Below are 20350 nucleotides of genomic sequence, written 5' to 3'. Positions count from 1 at the left end.
GGACCCCAGAGAGCTCCTTCTGTTCTATCTGCCACTTGAAGACACAGCAAAAAGTCAGACATCTCTGAACCAGGAAGCGGGCCCTCACCACAACCTGGCGAGCCTGGCACCCTGATCTCAGACTTCCAGCCTCCAGATCTGAGAATCAACTTCCGTTGCCCATAAGCCACCAGACTATAGTACTTTGTTACGGCAGCTGGAACAGACAAGATACCAGGCCTGGCAGTTTACAACTGCAAACTTCATTGTCCCCAGGCCTTTCCCTTCAACCACACTTGTCATCAGAGTCACAGTGACATTTATTGCAACATGTACAAAGGTACAGACAACTCTGGTTGGATGGAGGAGAAGCCGGAGAAGATTGGGGCAAGTCACCCACCCTCCAAAACATTTCTGTGGGGTTCCCGGTACCCAAAGTCAGACAGTGCCATGCCTCCTGGGCGGGCATTCTCCTAGGTTGGGTTCACAACCTTGCCCAGGAAAAGGCTGCTCCACGTGAAGTGGTCAAAGATCAAGATGAGGAAGGGCTTGTTGAAACTGAAGGTGAGAGGCTCAGACGTCAGGTTCAGGGTGACCCCAGTGGAGGCAGCTGCCTGCACACCCTTCTCGTCGAGTTGCAGCACAGCCTTGTGGACCACCTGTTAGATACAGACCAGAGACAGGTGGTGAGCTCCTGCCACATGCTAGCACTTTCCAGGCCGTGTTGCCTGGACTCTTCCCACCCTCAGCTTTGGTAGGTGAAGCGGAGTCTCCGAGAAGGTCACGTGCAGGCTCCTCATCTGAGCGGCAGCCCCAGGACGACAGCCCAGGTCTGTCCACCTCCAGAATCTGGCCACACCCGTGCTTCCTCCCTATACAAGGGGCAGGTTGGGCCCATCACACAGAGATTAGGGTCTCCTGGCTTGAACTGGGCTTCAGTAACCATACTGGGTGCTTCTTACTGGAGTCTGGGCGGGCAGAGGAGATCTTGCTCCCTTTCCACTCTGCTAGGTAAATACCAAGGTTCAGTTTCTGCGAAGTACTTATGCCTGCTCTGTTTGGGAAAACTGAAGCAAAATCTAAACTGTAAATAACCAGTAATACATCCCTCGTTGTGATCAAAATTAGAAGAAATTCTGAGATCAGCCATATGTCTGACTAGCTTGTATTGAAAGCCTTCGGCGGATCATAACCTGGCTGAGTTAAACAACAGGTGAGGTTCGGTGAGCTCACAACGCCCCAGGGGGTGGGAACGCTCATTGACTCTGCTTTATGGCAAGGACGCTGAGGCTCTGAGCAGCTCTGTAGGCAGGCGCCCAGAGCGGAGCTGGGGTCGGAACCCTTGCAGTACGTCCTGAGAATATGAGGTTTGGAGTCAACAGACCCGAATCAAATGTCAGACTCACTAGCTCTGTGACCATGGGCAAGTTACGTACCCTCCCTGAGCCAGAGATTCCTCCTCTGAGAAGTTGGGGCAATACCTGCCTTATAAGGAGGTAGCTGTAGTGACTCAAGCCACTCACCCAGCAAGAATTTTACTGAGGACATAGCTGTGTGCAGGTACTGTGGTGGCCACAGAGCCCCTGTGCCTTGAGGGCAGGGGCCACGTCTGAGTAATGCAGGCTTGCTCAGAGCCTTGCACGATTTGGGGCACTTAGTAGATGTTCAATAAAAATTTTATGAATAAATGAATCACAGAACATAAAGCCAAAGAGTAAAGTCAGTGACTGTAACTGGGTAGAAGGCTCCATCTAATCCCAGCTAGACATTTGCCACTTTCCCTTTCTTTCTGCCAGGGCCACCATGACAACTCCGTTTTCTGTAGGGCCCTCTGCATGGTCTGGTGGGACAGGCAGATGCCTAGGCTGTAGCCCTTCCTTGTTGGGGACCGCACATTTTCTCACTGAGACTTTACCCCATTGTGGAACAAGAGGCTTGGCCCAGACCTGGGGTTCTCAGCCTGGGACCTAGAGGCCCGTTCATGAATGAGCTCAGTGTTGCTTACTGTTATTTTTATTGTGAATTTTGGAGGGAAATAAAGGTGGGCTCCCAAGACACTCACCTTAGATACCTTCAGCTGGGCCTCCTGAGTGATGCCGGAGAAATTTGCCTGGTTGGTGAACAAGTCTGCAATGCCCATGTCTGCCAGCACGCCCTGCAGGTCGTAGGCTCCGGAGATGGAGACCTTCGGGATGTACAGGTCCACCTGGCTGCTCGGGACAAGCAGATGGGTTAGACATTCCAGGGCAGCACCTCCTCTCCCCGCCAGACTGCCATTTCCTCATGTGATCCCCCCAGCACCCGCCTCCCAGCCTGACCTGCTCCTTGGGGACAGGAGAAGGGGCAGGCCTCTGCCCCCACCACACAGGCAGCTTCCTCTTTAGGCCCCTGAATTGCGCATTCTTTTTTTCTCAGCCATTCCTTTGAGCCAGTTCCACCTGTGATACAGCTGGACCACTAAGCACTTAAGAAAACGGTCCCTAAAGAAGTACTCTTGGTCCCCAGAGCATGGGGGAGGGAGGGAGCACCCGGCTGGGAGCAGTGGTGTGGCCTTCGCCAAGCCCAGCCCCCTCAGTGCTCATGTCCTCATCCACGCAAGAAGGTGGTCGAACCCAGGTTCTCCCAGCCCTTGGGTGCTAAAGCTTGGCTGGCGGTTTCCAGTGGGTGAGGCACGCAGGGTTTCTAGAAAGGTAAGTGGTGTAGTGGGGATGGCGTGGGCATCCACACTTTTTGACATATCAGGGCTTCAGTTTTATTTTTAAATTTCTTCCTTTGCTCCCTAGAGGGAGAGAAGTCGTCTGAACCCTGACACGGAGGGGCCTCCGTGGAAGTGCATGGGCTCCGGCAGGTGGGAGGGAAGGCACGGGACCCTCTTCGCTGAGCAAGAGCAGCCTTGGGCGAGGCCTGGAGACTGCAGGCACCCATCGTGTGCTTAGCCTAATGCGAGCCACATGGCAGGTGCTTGTGTGTGTGTGTGTATCAAATGAATGAATGAATAAATGAAAGGCTGCCTGCCCCTCCAGCCTTCCTGAGCTATTCCAGATCCAAGTGCCCACGCCCTCCCCTCCATCCCTGCATCCCCTCTGCGCTTTGAGTCTGCACCAGCCCACCTGCCCCCAGGTTCTGTGTTGCTGGCATTTTCTGATTCTTGTGGACAGACAGAACTTGACTCTCCGAGAGGGAGGACCACGTTCTCAAGAACACCTCCTTCCTCCTCCAAGGTGAGGAGCAGGGCTGGGCACATGCATGACAATAATTTCAGTTGCTCTTTAGCTTAGAGCTGCCTGGGGGGAAATGAGTTCACTTGTTCATTCATTCATTCATTCATTCATTGCTAACTTACAGCCTCAGCTGATCTTCCCCCAGAGCCGACTCTGCATCAGCCCCTTGCTTGGGCCGAGGTTACAGACAGGTCTCCTCCTGGCCACCAGCTCATCAGCGTGTACACCCCTCTCTTTTTTCTTACTCAATCATTACTTTTGTATATCCTCACTTTATTATTTGCTGATTGACAGAAGACGAGTTATATCCCCTGGGTGACTAAGGAACCATTCATAGGCCTTGCATTGGTTCCATGATGGATACAGAGGTCATTTTCATGGTATTTTAATGGGGTCTCCCAGGAATCTTTAGCAGGGCTTGGTTTCAGGTAAACAAGATAAAGAATTGATAAGTGGGGAGCTGTGTGGTTGGTGAGCTCACTTAAAAAATGATGCAAAAATATGATAATACAGAGGGTGGCTCTGAACCTCACGGGGAGAGGGGTCCTCACTCTGTGGAATGCCCCAAAGTATCTCTGTTGATTGACAGATTGATAAGTGTGACCTCTAGGTCAGAGAACCTCACAGCCTTTGGGGACCCAGAAGACAGGAAAACAGTGAGCCCTGAAGGTGAGTCTGGGGAAAGAAGGATGCCAGGTGCACCCTCTTTCCACCTGCCCCACGTTCTGGGAACAGGTGCTTTGCAGAAATCAACGTGATGGCCAGGGGGCTTACCCAGTGGTCAGGGCCGTGGACCACCTCTGAATCGTGTCCCGGCTCAGTGCGGCGATGACTGTGTCCGTCTTCCCCTCCTCGGGAAGGATGAAGAAGACGGTCCCGTTGCCCACGTAGTCCAGCTGTACCAGCTGGCAGGGGAGCTCTGAGTCGCGCAGGTAGTTGATGGCGCTAGACTGGAACATCATGGGCACCTTCACCACGGTCGTCTCATTCACGTAGAAGTTCTCCTCCCGGGTGCTTTCCTGGTCAAAGGGCTGTGCCCACGTGCCTGGGAAGGGGAGGAGAGAGAAGGTAGGAGACAGGCCTGTAGGGCCAAGAGAGAAATGGAACCCAGGGCAGCCTCAGGGACAGTTGAAGAGTGTGACACAGCAGCCTCCCGCATGCCTGGAATGTCCCGGCTTGAGCCCTGGGAGTTTTCTGGTAAGATGTGAAAATTCCCAGGGGTTTAAAGCCTGTTCCATCCTCTACCTCTCGGAATGGGTGGGGGATTAGCTCTGCTTCCGAGAGTGGCTTCTAAACACGGAGAGGGGCGAGACCAAGAGAGGGGTGGTCCTTGGATCTGGGGTACGACTTGCCTGAGCCAGACCAGCCTGGAGCGGGTCTGGCTCTCAGGCTCTGGAAGAGGTGTTGGGCCTCAAGCCTTGAACTCAAGGTCCCTGGGGGCAGGGATGGTGACTTGGGGGAATGGGCCATCCATTCCATCTCTACCCGACAGCCTGGCTGGCCCAGTCGACGGTACCCGGCCCCTGCAGTGGCATGGTCCCTCCTTCTAAGCCACGTTTCCCGAGTGCAGAGTCAGAGCGAGAAGACTCCTTCAGGGTCACAGACTCCCACCCAGGTGGACCTCAGATCCCTCTCCCATGCCCCACAAAGCTGTCATCCAGCCTGTTGGTTTGCCTGGGGACCTCACCACCTTCACAGCAGGATCTGGCAGTACTGGGAAGCTCTCAGGGGAAGAAAATTGCTCCTTAGACTGAGCCGAGCCTGCTCGATTGCCTGGCACCTCCGGGGCCTCTTCTGTCCCGAGCTTATTCCAAACAACCCTGAGTCCTCCTGAAGGATAGCCAACACGGGTTTGGTCTCACAGGGTGTCCTCCACTCTAGCTCACGGCTCCCCAGCCTTGACCAGATCACTGAGTTCCCTGCATCCAGCAGGCCTCAGGTGTCCCAGCTTCCGCTGACTGCAGGCCCTGAAGCCCTTGTGAGGTCACCATTTCCCAGCTGCGGCTGCTTAAAGGTGGCCTGAACACAGCTCCAGGTAGACCCTTCTCCATCCCACCGCCTGTGGGATCCATGAATGGCACGGCCCAAATTCCTGGTGCTGGGCCAGCCTCAAACCCTGTGTAAAGGCGACTGATGGAGACGACAGGGAGGGGCTGGAGGATGGGGAGAAATGAGCCAGGGCCACGGAGCCTGGAGCCCCAGGAGCCGTGCCTGGTCCCTCCTGAACGACCTCTCTAACCTCAGCATCTGCAGACGCTGAGTGTGAACTCATCGGCGTCTGTCTCACAGCAAGTGGGATAATTTGAGGGTTCTCAACGCATCCTCCAAAGGACGTCCTCAGAACTGGAGGGGGTGGTGTTTTGTGGCTAACTTGTCCTACTTAGAGCGGAAAAAAAAAGTGGATAAAGTATTTTTCATTGTCAGGTTTTTCATCCTTAAAATTTTGCTACTTGCTTTTTACTATTTCTTTTCTAGAGGCAAGAATAACACATCTAGTTTGGCATAAAACAAACTACAGAATGGGGTTCAACCTCTACTTTAAGGGATTTCTTCTCAAAAATTCTTAGAACTCCTGGCAGAGAAACTTAAGAATTTATGGGAGAAAATCTGAGAGGGCAAAGATGATTCCTCTGGAAAATCTTTCAACAATATTTTTAATGTTCTCTAAAAAGAGCTGTTAGGAGAGTCCAGTACACAAAGAACATACCAGGGACATTTTATGTGTCCTAAATTTAGTGATAATAGTGATACCACTCTTCATTTCTGTTTGTCATCCTGTCTTGCTGGAAACATTTCAGAGTATTCCCCAGCTTAACCCAGGGCTTGTCAGTTAGTTTTGCTGTATCATAGGAAGTCTGTGCATTTCACCCCCATCAATGTCTGGTAAGCTGCCCACGCATGCTCGGGCCTCGCTCAGGCTCGGTAGGACCCTCCCTGTACCTGGGTTTACTGTGCCCTTTGCCAAAGTTGTGTTGTCAGAACTTCCATGCAGCTGCTCTCCTTCCACGTGCCAGGCACTAAGCAAAGGCCCCCAAAGAGACAAGGAAGCCCTGCACAGGCGTGCACAGTCTCTCGGGAGAGACGGCCTGCGGGACTGGTGGGAGCCCCCAGAACCATTTCTGGGCAAATGTCCCCAGCCTCCCCCCGAGCCTCCCACTGTCAGGTGTAAAGAAAGCTGCCTCTGCCTGGCCAGACTTTCAGCTTCGCCTCCCTTAGAGGAGGGCGGCCTCTGCGGGGGGCTTCCCAGACTTGGGATGGAGAAATGGCAAGAGCCAGAGGCAGGCGCCCGGGATCGGGGCGGGGGCTACTCTCAGAGATGCTAAGCCAGCCCAGGCAATGAGTAGGTGTGGGAGGGGGAGGGAGAAGGGAGCATGAGGAGTCGGCTGGGGATTACGACCTGGATGATCCTGAGATGGTGTTGAGGGACACATGTTTGTGGCAGGCAGAATAATGGCCCCAAAGATGTCTGCATCCTAGTCCCCGGAAACCGTGGATGTTAGCTTACATGTCTAAAGGGAATTAAGCTGCAGATGGAATTACAGTTACTTATCAGCTGGCCTCGAGAGGAGGAGATTAACCAGGTGGTCCTCATGGGTGGGAGAGGGAAGCAGGGCAGTGGAGTCGGGGGAGACGTGGTATAGAAGCAGAGGCTGGAGTGGCTGCGGTTGCTGGCGTTGCGGAGGGAGGGGGCCGGGAGCCAGGCGGCTTCCAGAAGCTGGGAGAGGCCTGGAAATGCTTTCTCCCCAGAGCCTCCAGCGGCAACCAGCCTGACCAAAACCTTCCTTTTAGCCTAGTATGACCCAGTTCGGAATTTTGACCTCCCGCATTGCAAGATAATGAATTTGTATTGTCGTGAGTCTCCAAATCTGCGGCACTTTGTTACAGCAGCAATGGGAGGCTGGCACGGGCTTCCAGGGGGACAGGCATGCTCCAGCCGTGAAAGACTTTGGTGTGGTTGGACGGTGTGCGAGTCTGCCTGTCTGCTGTGTATCGACAGCTCGGAGGAGGGAAAACGTGGAGACAAGAGGCCAAGAGGACAGAAAAAGTCGACGACTGCAGGCCAGGGTTTGTTGGCCTTGGCACTATGGACACTGGGGAGCAGATATCCCCGGCGGGAGGCTGTCCGGGGCATTGTGAGTAGGATGCTCAGCAGCCTCCCCGGCCTCCACCCACCCCAGTTGTGACAACGCAAAATGTCTCCAGACATGGCCAAACGTCCCCAGGAGGGTAGGAGGATTAGCCTCAGTTGAGAAGCACTGCTCTAGACTAGGGAGTTTAGATTTTATTCACAGGCAATAATGTGTCTCCATATCGCCTGATCATAAAAAAATTATCTGGCATGGGAGGGGATACTTGTTAAAAAATACAAATTCTAGGGCTTTCCTACAGAGGTTTTGCTTTGGTAGGTCTGGCACAGGCTCTGGAATCTGTAATTTTGACAAATTTCCCTCAATATTTTTTTTAGCAATAGACATTTTGGGAAACTGAAGCGGGACCTAGTCAGAGCTGGCCGTGAGTGCCTGGGCAGTGTGCAAGAGGCTTTGGGGGCATCTGGGAGTTCCTGAGGGGTGGGGGCTATTTCAGTTCTAGACTGTGTTTCCAGCCCCTGGCCCAGTGCCTGACAGGCCATATTTGTAGAGACCAACACAGCCAGGCTGTTCATGGTTATGTGCATGGGCCTTGAACCAACCTGCCAGAACTCGGGTGAGCCGCTTAACTCTTCTGGGTGTTATTTTGATCTTTCATAAAATGGTATGATTCCACCTTCCCAACAGGATTGTGAAGATGGAGATTCCCAGATATGCATGTGCTTTGTAAAATCAAAGGCTTTGCCCAAGAGTGTACCCTGGATTTTGATCGCTGTTACTATTCTTGGCAATAGTGGATGGGCCTTGTCAGGGTGGGACGGGTGGGGGTACCTTTGAAGAAGATGTAGTTGATCAGGATGAGGATGGCTGGGCTATCCAGTTCTGAGAACAAGTTGACAACTTTCCCCTGTGTCTTATTCTTGACATACTCATTAATTTGTCTGCTGGCTCTAGCCCAGTCCTGGAAATCTGTAGTCAAAGCCTCTGAGTCATAGTAGCGTTTGATGTCTGCTGAGAACGTCTCCAGCAACTCCAGGCTGCGGTCATAGAACAAGGCGTTGCCCATGGTCATTTCCAAGCTGGTGGCTGACTCCCTAAGGAGGTGGTGGAGATACTGGAAGCTCTGGTGGATCTCAGCCTCAGGTGTCTCTGTGAGGTTGAAGCCCAGGCCCTGGAGAAGCTGGGTCCGTGAGTGGCCACGGGTGCCCAGGGACAGCATAGATAAGGCCATGGAGATGCTCACAGGGGAGATAAAGATGTTCTTGCCAGGAGCCGAGGCCATGAGGTGCCTATACAGGCTGAAGGCAAAGTCAACATTGGCTGGAGCCAGGCCCCGGTGTTGGCTCCTCATGCTCACGTTAGCACTGCTGTCCTCAGCCCGGGTGGTCCAGAGGCCACTGGTGGACAGCCAGAGGAGACAGGCATACAGGGTGAGTGGCATTGTTCAGTATGGCCAGGCCCTGCCAAATCAGAGATCTTGTTAGATGATGTGGCAGCCTCCGAGTCAGTGGGGCACAGTGCAGCAGGAGGCAGGCAAAAGACCCCATTTAAGCTCCGGTTCCTTCCTCTGCACTGGCTGCGTGACCTGGGGTGAGTCAGAGGGGCTCTGGGCTCCAGCCTCCTCATTTGAAGATATGAACTATACCTGCTATGATTTATCAAGTGTCTACCAGGCACCCAACACTGATTAAGGTATTTTTGCCTATGTTATCTTATCTAACTTTTAACAAAACACTCATAAAGTAAATATTATTAACCTGGTTTTAGGCAGGCAGAAGCAGATGCTCAGAAAGGTTAAATGTCCACCCGACAGATATGTTCAAAGTGCTGAAAGAAACAAAACAAAACAAACTGTCAATGAAGAATCCCATAGCCAGCAAAACTATCCTTAAAAAATGAGAAGGAAATTAAGACATTCCCAGGAAAACAAAAGTGGAGCAAGCTTTTTACCACAATACTTACCCTGCAAGAAATGAAAGGCATTTCATTCAGATTGAAATGAAAGGCCACTGGACAGTAACTCGAAGCTGTATGAAGAAATAAGGACCTCTGGTAAAAGCAAATGCATCAGTTATGTTTTGGGGCACCCAAAGCATAAAGATATAATTTGTGACATCAGTAAGCAAAAGGGGTGGGGACAGAGCTGTAAAGAAGCAGAGCTTTTATAGGCTATTGAAGTTAAGCTGCTTATATCATACTATATATTACAGATTAAATATAGAGATATATTTCATTTTTTCTCTATGGTTTTTCTCCTCTTGACTTTATTTATCTCTGCTCTAATCTTTATTATTTCCTTCCTTTTGCTAATTTTGTTTAGTTTGTCCTTTTTCTAGTCCCTAAATTATAAACCTAGACTCATAATTGTTTTTAAACATTAGCCTTTTAAAATATGATCCAAGGATATGCTGTCTACAAGAGACTCACTTTAGAGCCAAAGACACAAATAGATTGAAAGTGAAAAGGTTGGAAAAGATATTCCATGCAAATAGTGACCAAAAAGAGTAGGGGTAGCTACACTAATATTAGACAAAATAGATTTTAAATAAAACATTTTACAAAAGACAAAGAAGGATATTTTACATCAATAAAATGTTCAATACAGCAAGAAGATATAACATTTCTCATCCCTCATTCCCTATAGTACTGTCTTCTCTTGTGTTTGATTTTTTTATACTGAAACACTTTAAGTCCCTTCTCATCTCTTTTGTATATGCTCTTTAGCTATCTTCTTTGTGATCACCATGGGGATTGGGGGTTATAGTTACCATCCTTAAGTTATTTAATATAATACTCTAATTTGAATTTATGCCATTATTGATTCGAGGCCTTCTTGTTATATCAGTGTTTACAGCTATAAATTTCCCTTTTTGCACTACTTTCACTGAAAATGTTGTGTTTTCATTTTTGTTGGTCTTGAATTATTTTCTAATTTCCCTAGAGATATCTTTTTTGACCTATCAGTTGTCTAAGAGTGTGTTGTTTAATTTTCATAATTTGTGGATTTTCTAGTTTTCATTGTGTTATTGATTTCTAACTCCATCTCATTGTGATTAGAGAAGATACTTCCTATCGTATCTGCCTTTTTAAATCTATTGAGACCTGATCTGTGGCCTAACATATGGCCTATCCTAGCGGATGTCCCATGTGCACTTCAGAAGCATTTGTGTTCTGTTGTTGTTGTAGAGTGTTCCATATATGTCTGTTAGATCTAGTTGTTTTGCTGTGTTGTTCAAGTCCTCTAGTCCCTTGTTTATCTTATATCTGTTTGTTCTATTCATTATTGAGAGTGAAGCATTGAAGTCTCAAAATTATTTCCCCTTCAATTCTATCAATTTTTGCTTTATTTATTTTGTGGCAGACACACCCAGAAATAATGTTTTACCAGCTGCTATGGTCTGAATGTTCGTGTTCCCCCAAAATTCATATGTTGAAACCTTATCGCCAAAGTGGTGGTATTAAGAGGTGGGGTCTTTGAGAGGTGATTAGGTTATGAGGGCTCCACCCTCATAATGGGATTAGTGCCCTTATAAAAGAGGCATGCGAGAGTATTTCTGGAAAAGATCAGCATATGAATCAGTAGATTGAGTTAAGAAGATCCACCCTCACCAATGTGGAAAGGCAACATCTAATCTGCTGAAGGCCAGATAGAGCAAAAAGTTGGAGGAAAGGCAAATGCTCTCTCTGTCCTTGAGCTGGACATCCGTGCTCTCCTGCCCCTGGACATTGGAGCTCCTAGTTTTGGGCCTTTGGACTCTTGGGATTACACCAGCACCCCTCAACCCTTGTTCTCAGGCCCTTGGCCTAGAACTGGGAATTACACCATCAGCTCCCCAGGCTGTCAGGCCCCCGGACTCAGACTGAATTATATCACCAGTTTTTCTAGGGCTCCAGCTTGCAGACAGCAGATTATGGGACTTCTCAGCCTCTATAATTACATGAGCCAATTCCTATAAGTCTCCTCTTATATATCTCTCTATATATCTTATTGATTTTGTTTCTCTGGAGAACCCTGATACGATGGATTAAATTAATTTTGAGGACCTGTTGTTAGGATTATATATCATACCCAAGTTAGATTTATTTCTGGAATGCAAGCCTGGTTCAACATACAAAAATTGATCAATGTAATACGCCATATTAACAGAAGGAAGGCAAAACCCACATGATCATCCCAATTGATACAGAAAAAAGCATTTGACATAATTCAACACAGTCTTTCATAAAACACATAACAAGCTAGGAATAGAAGGAAACCACCTCAACATAATATAGACCATATATAAAAACCTATAAACATATTTTATACACATAAATATATTTTATACCGATATTAAACTCAACAGTGAGAGACTAAAAGCTTTTCCTCTGAGATCAGGCACGACACAAGGATGTATACTTTCACTACTTTTATTTAACATAGTACTACAAGTTCTAGCCAGAGCAATCGGGCAAGAAAAAGAAAAGGCATCCAAATTGAAAAGGAAGAATCTCTGTTTACAGATGACGTGATCCTATATGTACAAAACCCTAAAAATTCCACAGAAAACTGTTAGAATAAACACATTTGACAAAGTTGCAGGATACAAAATCAACACACAAAAATCAGTTGCATTTGCCAACACTAATAAAACACAATCTGAGGCCAGGCTTGGTGGCTCACGCCTGTAATCCTAGCACTTTGGGAGGCCAAGGAGGGAGTATTGCTTGAGCTTAGGAGTTTGAGACCAGCCTGAGCAAGAATGAAACTCCATCTCCACTAAAAATAGAAAAATCAGCCAGGTGTCATTGCCTCCCAGCTACTTGGGAGGCTGAGGCAGGAGGATTGCTTGAGCCCAGCAGTTTGATGTTGCAGTGAGCTATGATGATGCCACTGCGCTCTAGCCCTGGCAACAGAGTGAGACCCTGTCTGTGAATGAATGAATGAATGAAATTCTGACATATGCTACAACATGGATAAACCTTGAAGATATTATGTTAAATGAAATAAGCCCTACACAAAAGGACAAATACTAACATAATTTCATTCCTAGTGTCGTCAAATATATAGGGACAGAAAGTAGAACTGTGGTTACCAGGGGCTAGGAGGAGGGAGATTGGGGAATTAGTATTTAATGGGTGTAGGTCTTCAGTGTGGGATAATGAAAACCTTCTGGGGATGGATGGTGGTGACGGTAGCACAACAATGTGAATATACTTGATGCCACTCAACTATACATTTAAAAATGCTTACAGTGTTAAATATTATATTTTACCACAATAAAAATTAAGAAAAAAATTAAATATAAGCCATTTTAAAAAGTGGTAAGAGCAATTGAAAAAAAAGTCCACACATGTTCCAAATTAGTTAATGGACACTGTCTACAAGGCCAGTGGTCCCAAGCCATGTGCTTTATAGAGGCACCTGTATCACAATAAATAAGGGATGTTTACAAGAGAAGCAGGTCTCGCTGGACTACCTCACCTGTGGAACCAGCAGCTCTGGGGAAGGAGCCAGGAACCCACATTTAAACCAGCATCCCAAGAGCCTGTGATGAGTTAAATTAAATTAAATTAAATTTGGCCTCAAGCTGCCCCTGTACATATTATAACTTAATATGTAAACAAACTGCAACCTAACTTCAGAGTATATTGTTATAACAAGTAGCGGAGTCTCGGCCAATCATAGCAGCTGAACTTTTAGCCAATCACAGGCTGCACACTATTCAGATGTGTCCAAATAAGACAAACACCCAGCAGTAACTAATCAGGCTACTTGTGCATGTCCCTCCCTTTTTCTGCCTATAAACACTGTCTGCCCACACTGTAGGTGGAGCTCTCTGAACCTATACTGGTTTAGGTGCTGCCTGGATCATGAATTGTTTCTTTGCTCAAAGAAACTCTGCAAAATTTAATTTGTCTAAGGTTTTTCTTTCAACAGGTGCACGATGAGTGCGGGAGCCTCTGTTCTGCTCTGGAACACCCCAAGAGGCCCCTTCGCTGTCATGTTCTAAAGCCAGAATCTCAAGAGAGACAGGTGGGCACCCCTCCCACGGAGCCCCTACCCCACGTGAGTCCTCTTTCAACACTCCCTGAGTCCGTCCTTATCTTACCAGGGTGGAAAACAAGCCCTGCTGGCTGCTCTGAGTTCTCTACACCTCTACTTTGATAACAGAGGCAGGGGGAACCCATTCCTCGCCCCCTCCCCAGCTGCTGGGATTTATTGACTTCTCCCCCAGATCCGATTTCGGACTTGGATTTCTGCTGGGTCATTGGGACAATTGTTTCATGGGTTTCGTGGCAGTTGGAGCTGGATTAGGATGCCACTGCTGCTACTTATGAATTAGGTGATGTGGGGCAGGCTATTTAAACTCTGCTTCAGTTTCCTCGGTATAAAATAGAGATGATACTAATACTCACTTCTAGCCTTGCCCGTTTCCAACACTGAATGTCGGAGTTGCTCCCCGCACACACCCAGGGCAGGGTGGGGCAGGCCAGGTCAGGTCATTGCAGCTCCCCCATGTTTGCTGAGCCCCTCTCCAGACTGGGAGCAGAGGACAAAAGTGGACTGACTGTGGACCTGCCCTGGCCTTGGCCCAGGTGGCGCGACTTTGTAGGCTCTTCCTCTCCCTGCCTTGTCTGGCTCACTCCCTCTTAGCCTTTGAAATGCAGGTCCCAGGTCACCACCTCCAGGAAGCCCTGCCTCTGTGTTTCCCTCTGTCCCTGCCCCATCATAGACAGTGAAATCTTTAGCTCTGGTCACTGCCACACCTCTCTGTGGTCCCCCTTGGGCATGGACCCTGTGTAGCATGAAGCCAAGAACAAGATGGACTTCCCATCCCTTCCTGTGGCGATTGTGTGCCTCATCCCCTCCTGTATTTATACTGCATAATGAGGATTACAACTCTACCCACCTCCCAAGGTTATTGTCAGTATCAGTCACAGCTGCTATCAATGCTTGGCATGTGTGACCTCACTTAATGGATCATCCTGGGGCCCATTTTACAGATGAGAAAACTGAGGGCCCGGTAGGTAGAGTTACCCATCCAGAGCTGGGATTCCAAGCCCAGCAGTCTGACTTCAGAGCCTGTCCATACCATTCTGCCTGTCTCTGCAGAAAGCAAAATGATGAGTAAACAGCTGTCAAAAGTACCCAGCCACATAAAAATGCAGAGTATCAATATTACTCATGCATTTCAAGTATGTCCTCCTTGTCTATCATCTCTGAAGTGACTCAGTGGTAAATACCCACTGTGTTCCCTGTTTTCACACATACCCCTACGGGGGAGGCATGGTTCTAGGCCTTCCATATTTAGATCTTATGGGGCACAAGGCAGATAGTTCTGTCCTGTCTGCATCAACCCTGTCCCAGCTCACTGAGCCAGGAGTTTTGTGGAGCGAGGTCTATGTCAATCTGCAGAGACACAGGTCCCAGGTGGGCCCCTGCCCTGGGCCAGCATCCTCCATCAAGGGTGCTGGCTGGCACAGACCCATCCTTGCTCTCAGACTTTCGCTGTGTGGTGTTGTGGCCACAAGGTGAGGTTTAGGAGCCCCAGTCATGGCAATGGGTGGGAATGACTCCTAGCAACAGTCCTCAGTGTCAGCCCCCTGCGGAGCAGGAGCCCAGGGGACAACGGAACCCCTGGGCGTGACTCATAAACTCTGGGATCTGGGAAATTCTCCACAGGGTTACCTCATATCACTACTGGCTGCCCTAATGTTCACTGTCCCATTAAAAAACAAAACAAAACAAACAAGCAAGCTCCAGTCTGGACTCCAGGCAGGAGGAGGGACAGGGTTCTCAGGTGTTACTCACAGTCTGCAGTGGGCTCAGGCTGCTCTCGCTGGCTCAGTCCTGCCGCCCTGGACCCTGCAGGTGTACAGTAAGCCCCAGAGGATGCTGTCTGCTAAATCCCGTTTGCCAGCTTGCCTGCTGGTTAATGGTTAGAGGGTGCCAGTGGCCTTCACCTTCCGGCGGTCCCCTCCCCGCAGCCATTAACCAATGGGAAGCTTTCTTAAGAAATTTGAGTAAACACAGCAATGCTGCAAATTAACTTTGAAGTTAACTGAAGTTTTATTTTTTGATATCAAAATGTATCTGGAGTTGTATCAGTGTGGTTGCCCTGTGGCAGCTGGCAGAGACGTCATAGGTGCTTGTAATTAGCACCAATGCAGACACCTGTGTAAGACCAGGTGCTTAGCTCCGGCTGCGGATGAATCGGTCAAGGTCCTGCCTTCCAGAGGGCCTCGGTCTGGTGGGAGAAGCAGACATGAAATAGTATCAGCCAAGTGCTTCCCGTGGATTCTCTCACTTAATCTTCACACTGACTCCGTGAAGCGGGTACTGTTATTATCACTCTTCTTCAGATGGGAAACTGAGGCACATGGACGTTAAGTAAGCTGCGCTTGAGATTCAAATCCAAGATCATTCAATGCTGGAGTCTAGCACCTTCCCTTTCCCCCGTGTTTTCATTCATCAGTTTTCTTTTGATTGCAGGTGACAGATATCAAATTCAAATTGCTCTAAAGCAAAAAGGAGTATTTATTCAGTCTCAGGAACGAGAGTTCCAAAGGGTGGAAAGGGCTTTGGGCATGGCTGGATCTAGGGGTCCCAAATTGGTCATCTCTCTTTCTCTCTCTCTCTCTCTCTCCTTTCCCCATTCTTTCTTAGCTCTGCTTTCTTCTGCTTTCTTACTTTATTCTGTCTGCAGTGGGGACAAAGTAGCCACTGCACCTCCAGGTTATTTGGCTACTTGCTATCAGAAGGAAGGGGCACTGTGAATGCCCAGCTAGAATCCTGGGGTGACCACACCTTCACTTCCTTTCGGGCTTGAGAGAGGCTGTTTCCACGGGAAAAGAGAAAGTAGGACCCACAACGGGGTCTGCAGCTTGGAGGCACTTCAGTTTTGTTAATCTTTGTTGGTCTTTTCAAGTTTTCTATTCCTTTAGCCAATTTTGGAATTTATTTCATCCAGACTTTCAAATTAAATGCAGAGAGGTATTTATAATGCCCTTTCATTATTATTTTATTAATATATCAGTCATTCTGGGGGTATTTATATATATATATATTTTTTTTTTTTTTGATACAGAGTGTCACTTTGTTGTCCGGGCTAGAGTGAGTGCCGTGGCGTCAGCCTAGCTCACAGCAACCTCAAACTCCTGGGCTTAAGCGATCCTCCTGCCTCAGCCTCCCTAGTAGCTGGGACTACAGGCATGCGACACCATGCCCGGCTAATTTTTTCTATAGATATTTTAGTTGGCCAGATAATTTCTTTCTATTTTTAGTAGAGACGGGGTCTCGCTGTTGCTCAGGCTGGTCTCAAACTCCTGACCTCGAGTGATCCACCCGCCTCGGCCTCCCAGAGCTAGGATTACAGGCCTGAGCCACCGCGCCTGGCCGATATTTATATTTTATTTATGTATTTTCCTTCTTTTTTCCAAGTATTTTTTAATTTTCCTTATGGTTTCCTTTTTAACCCAAGAGTAATTTAGTAATATATTATTTAGTTTATTTAGAATTTTAGGCTATTCTTTTTTTTTTTTTTTTGAGACAGAGTGTCGCTCTGTTGCCTGGGCTAGAGTGAGTGCTGTGGCATCAGCCTAGCTCACAGCAACTTCAATCTCCTGGGCTTAAGCGATCCTACTGCCTCAGCCTCCCGAGTAGCTGGGACTACAGGCATGCGCCACCATGCCTGGCTAATTTTTTCTATGTATATTTTAGTTGGCCAGATAATTTCTTTCTATTTTAGTAGAGATGGGGTCTCGCTGTTGCTCAGGCTGGTCTCAAACTCCTGACCTCGACCGATCCACCCGCCTCGGCCTTCCAGAGTGCTAGGATTACAGGCGTGAGACACCGCGCCCGGCCTAGGCTATTCTTTTATTATTAACTTTTAATTTTATTTCATTATGATCAAAGAATATTGTCTATTATAATATTGAGCACTTGGAATTTATTGAGGCTTTTAATAATCATATATGGCCTATTTTTATAAATGTTTCATGTTTCCTCTAAAAAACAGATTTTATTTGTTTGATATGCATATATATGTACTTATATGTGCATCTATGTAATTTGAGATTATTAATTCTTCATATCTATGTTGATTATTTCCTTGAGCTTTCAGTTTCTCCGAGGAGAATGTTAAAGTCACTGATCACAGCTGTTCATTTATTTCTCTGTCAGTTGTTGCTTGATATACTTTGAAACTATGTTAAAGGATATATACTTTTGATAATTATATCCTTTTGTTCTTATTTTTCTTATATTTTTTACTCCATATGGCACATTTTTGCCTTAAATTCAATTTTATCTAATAAGATTGTTTTTCTAACTTTCTTTTGGTTTACTCTTACCTGATATTTTTCATCCTTTTATTTCCAAACTGTGCCTTCTTGTTTTAAGAGTATCTCATTTATGCAACATTTTGTTTAGTTTAGTTTTATTATCCCCAAATGAGGGTTTTGGTCTTTTAATTGGCCAAATTAACCCACTTACATTAATTTTAATTACTATTGTATTAGGATTGACATATATTATTTCATGTTTTTCATTTACCATATGTTCTTTCTGTTTCCTTTTATGTCTTTCCTTGGTTTGCATTGACAAGATTGAGTTTTCTTCCATTGGTTTAAAATATTAATATGTTCATTATATTCTTGGTCTTATGGGAGTTGCTCATTATTAAAAACACTAAAAATCACCAGCTGAGGTCCCAGCCATCATGGAACAGAGACAAACCATCTCCACTGTATCTTGTTTGAATTCCTGCCCCATAGAATCCAAGAGCATGAAAAAGTGATTATTTTAAGCTGCTATATTTTTGGATAACTTATCAGGCAGCCATAGTACCTGGCACAGGTTTTGGTACCTGGAATTGTGGTGCTGCCCACAAAAGCCAAAAAATCTGGCAGTGTGTTTTGGGATCAGGTGACAAGTGGGACTTGGAAAGGCCTTACAAAAGCCTCAGCAGAAGTTTGATGATCCATAAGGAGGCTGTTGATGAGGGCTTAAAGGAAAGTGAGAAACAGTTCATTGGAAGCTGGGGGCAAAAAGCACCCTTGACATGTACTGGCAAAAAGTTTAGCAACACCATCACCTGTGATAACATGAGAATAGAAAATGTAGCAAATGGGCTGGTGACACAGTGGATGAGATGTCCAGGGAGGAGGCTTTTGAAGGTATGGTCTGGCTTCTTCTGGCCACTTAACTGTAGAATGTGGGAGGAGATAGATAAGCTTAAAAATTTTGTTGACTATAAAAGAGCCAGGATTTGCTGAGTTAAAAACAATATAGTTTCTCCTTGTCAGCCTTTCCGAGATTCTCCAATAAAGAAAGGATTTCAAAGCAAAGAGAAATCTAGGGTAGTAAAAATTCTTTACAAATACAGAAAGATCTACGGTGTTGCCTTAGAGAACCATTCTGTTGGATATAGGGCCCTCTAACTCTAAGGATTTTAAGGTCAATGTCCCATAGTAGCTTTATAGAAACCCAAAGATATAGAAAAGCTTACCTTAAAAAGACTGGTGGTCGTGGCCTTTATTCTAATGGAGAAGATTATAAATTAATTCATATGAAACTCACAACTTAAAAAATAATTATATTAGCTTGATCTGAAAGGGACAAGACAGTACAAAATGATGAGAGGCCTTTGAACGCCCACCCTTCCACAGGCAGGGAACAGGCTGCAGAGGCTACTCAGCTGCAAACATGGGGCATTTTTTATGGAAAAGGGAGGGTGACCCAGGGAACAGAATCAAGATCTCAAGAGACACAGCAAGGAGCCATGGTGAATTATTCTCGGAGCAGAATGGGAGAGCCTATTGTGTTAAATTATGCGTATCTCACCATTTTATGTTGTGTGGAGGGGTGGGAGGAGATGACTTGCCTTTTAGTTCATGCGTCTTCAGATTGAGAGAAGCTATACTTGAAGAATGACATCCCAGGACCCTCAAATGTACCATGACTGATTTAAATGAAGGTCTCCTGTATTTACAGGGGGTGTTGAGGTAGGGTGAGACTTAGGGGAGTCATATGGAGGGGAGTCATAGGGACAGGAGTATAATTTTCAAGTGTGAGAGAAATGGATTTTTGGAGCCAAAGGGTGGCCAGTGCTGCCTTTTCTCCAAGATGGCTGCCATCCTTTCCTTCACTCGTTCTGTGAGCATGTTGTGCCCTCCTCAAGAGACAGAATCTACTCCTCCCTTCCTTGTGAATATCGGCTTGTCTTAGTGACTTTCTTGACCAAGAGAATGTAGAAGAAATGATGTTCTGGAACTTCCAAGTCTAGCTCATAAGTAATCTTGCAGCTTCTGTCTTGGTCTCTTGGAATACTCTCTCTTGGGGCCCTGAGTCACCATGTAAGATGTGCAATGACTCTGCTAGAGAGACTGTATGGAGAGAACCTGAGACAGCATGTCGGGGAATCGGGGTCCTGCTGCGTCTTGCCTTCCAGCTATCCCCATCAATGTGCCACACACCAGTGAAGCCATCTTGGTCCTTCAGCCCAGCCTGGCCACCCACTGCATACTTCTGAGTGATCCCAGTCACTGCCAGGTGGAGAAGAATCACTCAGGCATGCCCTCCCTGAATTCCTGACCTAAAAATTGTGAGTAATAATAAAATTGTTGTTCTTTTAAGTCATTAAAATTTGCAATAGTTGTTATACAGCATCAGATAACCAAAATTGCTGGATCATATATTTAGCTTTAGTGGATACTGTCAAACAATTTTCCAAAGTGATTGGACCAATGTACATTTTCAACAATGATGTATGAGAGATACAATTGCTCCACATCCTTGGCAATACTTGGTGTTGTCCCTTTTTTAAAAAATTTTAGCCATTCTGGTGGGTGTGTAGTGGTATCACATGATAGTTTTATTAATATATTATGTTTATTTGATGACTAATGAAGTTGATTACATTTTAATTTTTTTGCCAGATATATGATTTGCAACTAGTTTCTTCCTATTTGTAGCTAGCCTCATTTTTAAATACATTTTTTATTTTTAAAGTTTACCTCGACAGAACAGTTGCAAAGATATTACAGAGAGGTCCCATATACCCCACACCCAGTTTTCCA

At 46.7% G+C, this 20350-nt stretch overlaps 1 protein-coding gene across 2 annotated transcripts; it reads right to left on the bottom strand.

Moving 5' to 3' along the window:
- Window positions 1–281: 281 nt before the first annotated feature.
- Window positions 282–15179, bottom strand: LOC123645014 (corticosteroid-binding globulin-like). 2 transcript variants are annotated; one of them, XM_045561500.1, is made up of 7 exons: window positions 15084–15179; window positions 12753–12816; window positions 9046–9115; window positions 8120–8748; window positions 3975–4245; window positions 2042–2189; window positions 282–638 (listed from the first exon to the last, which is right to left on the bottom strand). In XM_045561500.1, exons 4-7 carry the CDS (start codon window positions 8727–8729, stop codon window positions 453–455), a joined length of 1215 nt encoding a protein of 404 aa, XP_045417456.1. In that variant the 5' UTR covers window positions 8730–8748; window positions 9046–9115; window positions 12753–12816; window positions 15084–15179; the 3' UTR covers window positions 282–452. The 2 variants fall into 2 exon arrangements, with proteins under 2 accessions (XP_045417456.1, XP_045417446.1); XM_045561490.1 differs by lacking the exon at window positions 12753–12816.
- Between the last annotated feature and the right edge of the window lie 5171 nt (window positions 15180–20350).

This window comes from Lemur catta, chromosome 1 (assembly GCF_020740605.2).
Source record: "Lemur catta isolate mLemCat1 chromosome 1, mLemCat1.pri, whole genome shotgun sequence".
NCBI lineage: Eukaryota > Metazoa > Chordata > Mammalia > Primates > Lemuridae > Lemur > Lemur catta.
Note: the sequence above shows the minus strand (reverse complement) of the source record. Positions and strands in the feature narration are given on the sequence as shown.

Coding starts and splice junctions, on each gene's coding strand:
- LOC123645014 (XM_045561500.1), bottom strand. CDS start 8,729: ATGCCACTCACCCTGTATGCCTGTCTCCTCTGGCTGTCCACCAGTGGC. Junction 2,190..3,974: donor TCCACGGCCCTGACCACTGG/GTAAGCCCCCTG, acceptor TGTCCCGAGCAG/CCAGGTGGACCTGTACATCC. Junction 639..2,041: donor CCCAGCTGAAGGTATCTAAG/GTGAGTGTCTTG, acceptor TGTATCTAACAG/GTGGTCCACAAGGCTGTGCT.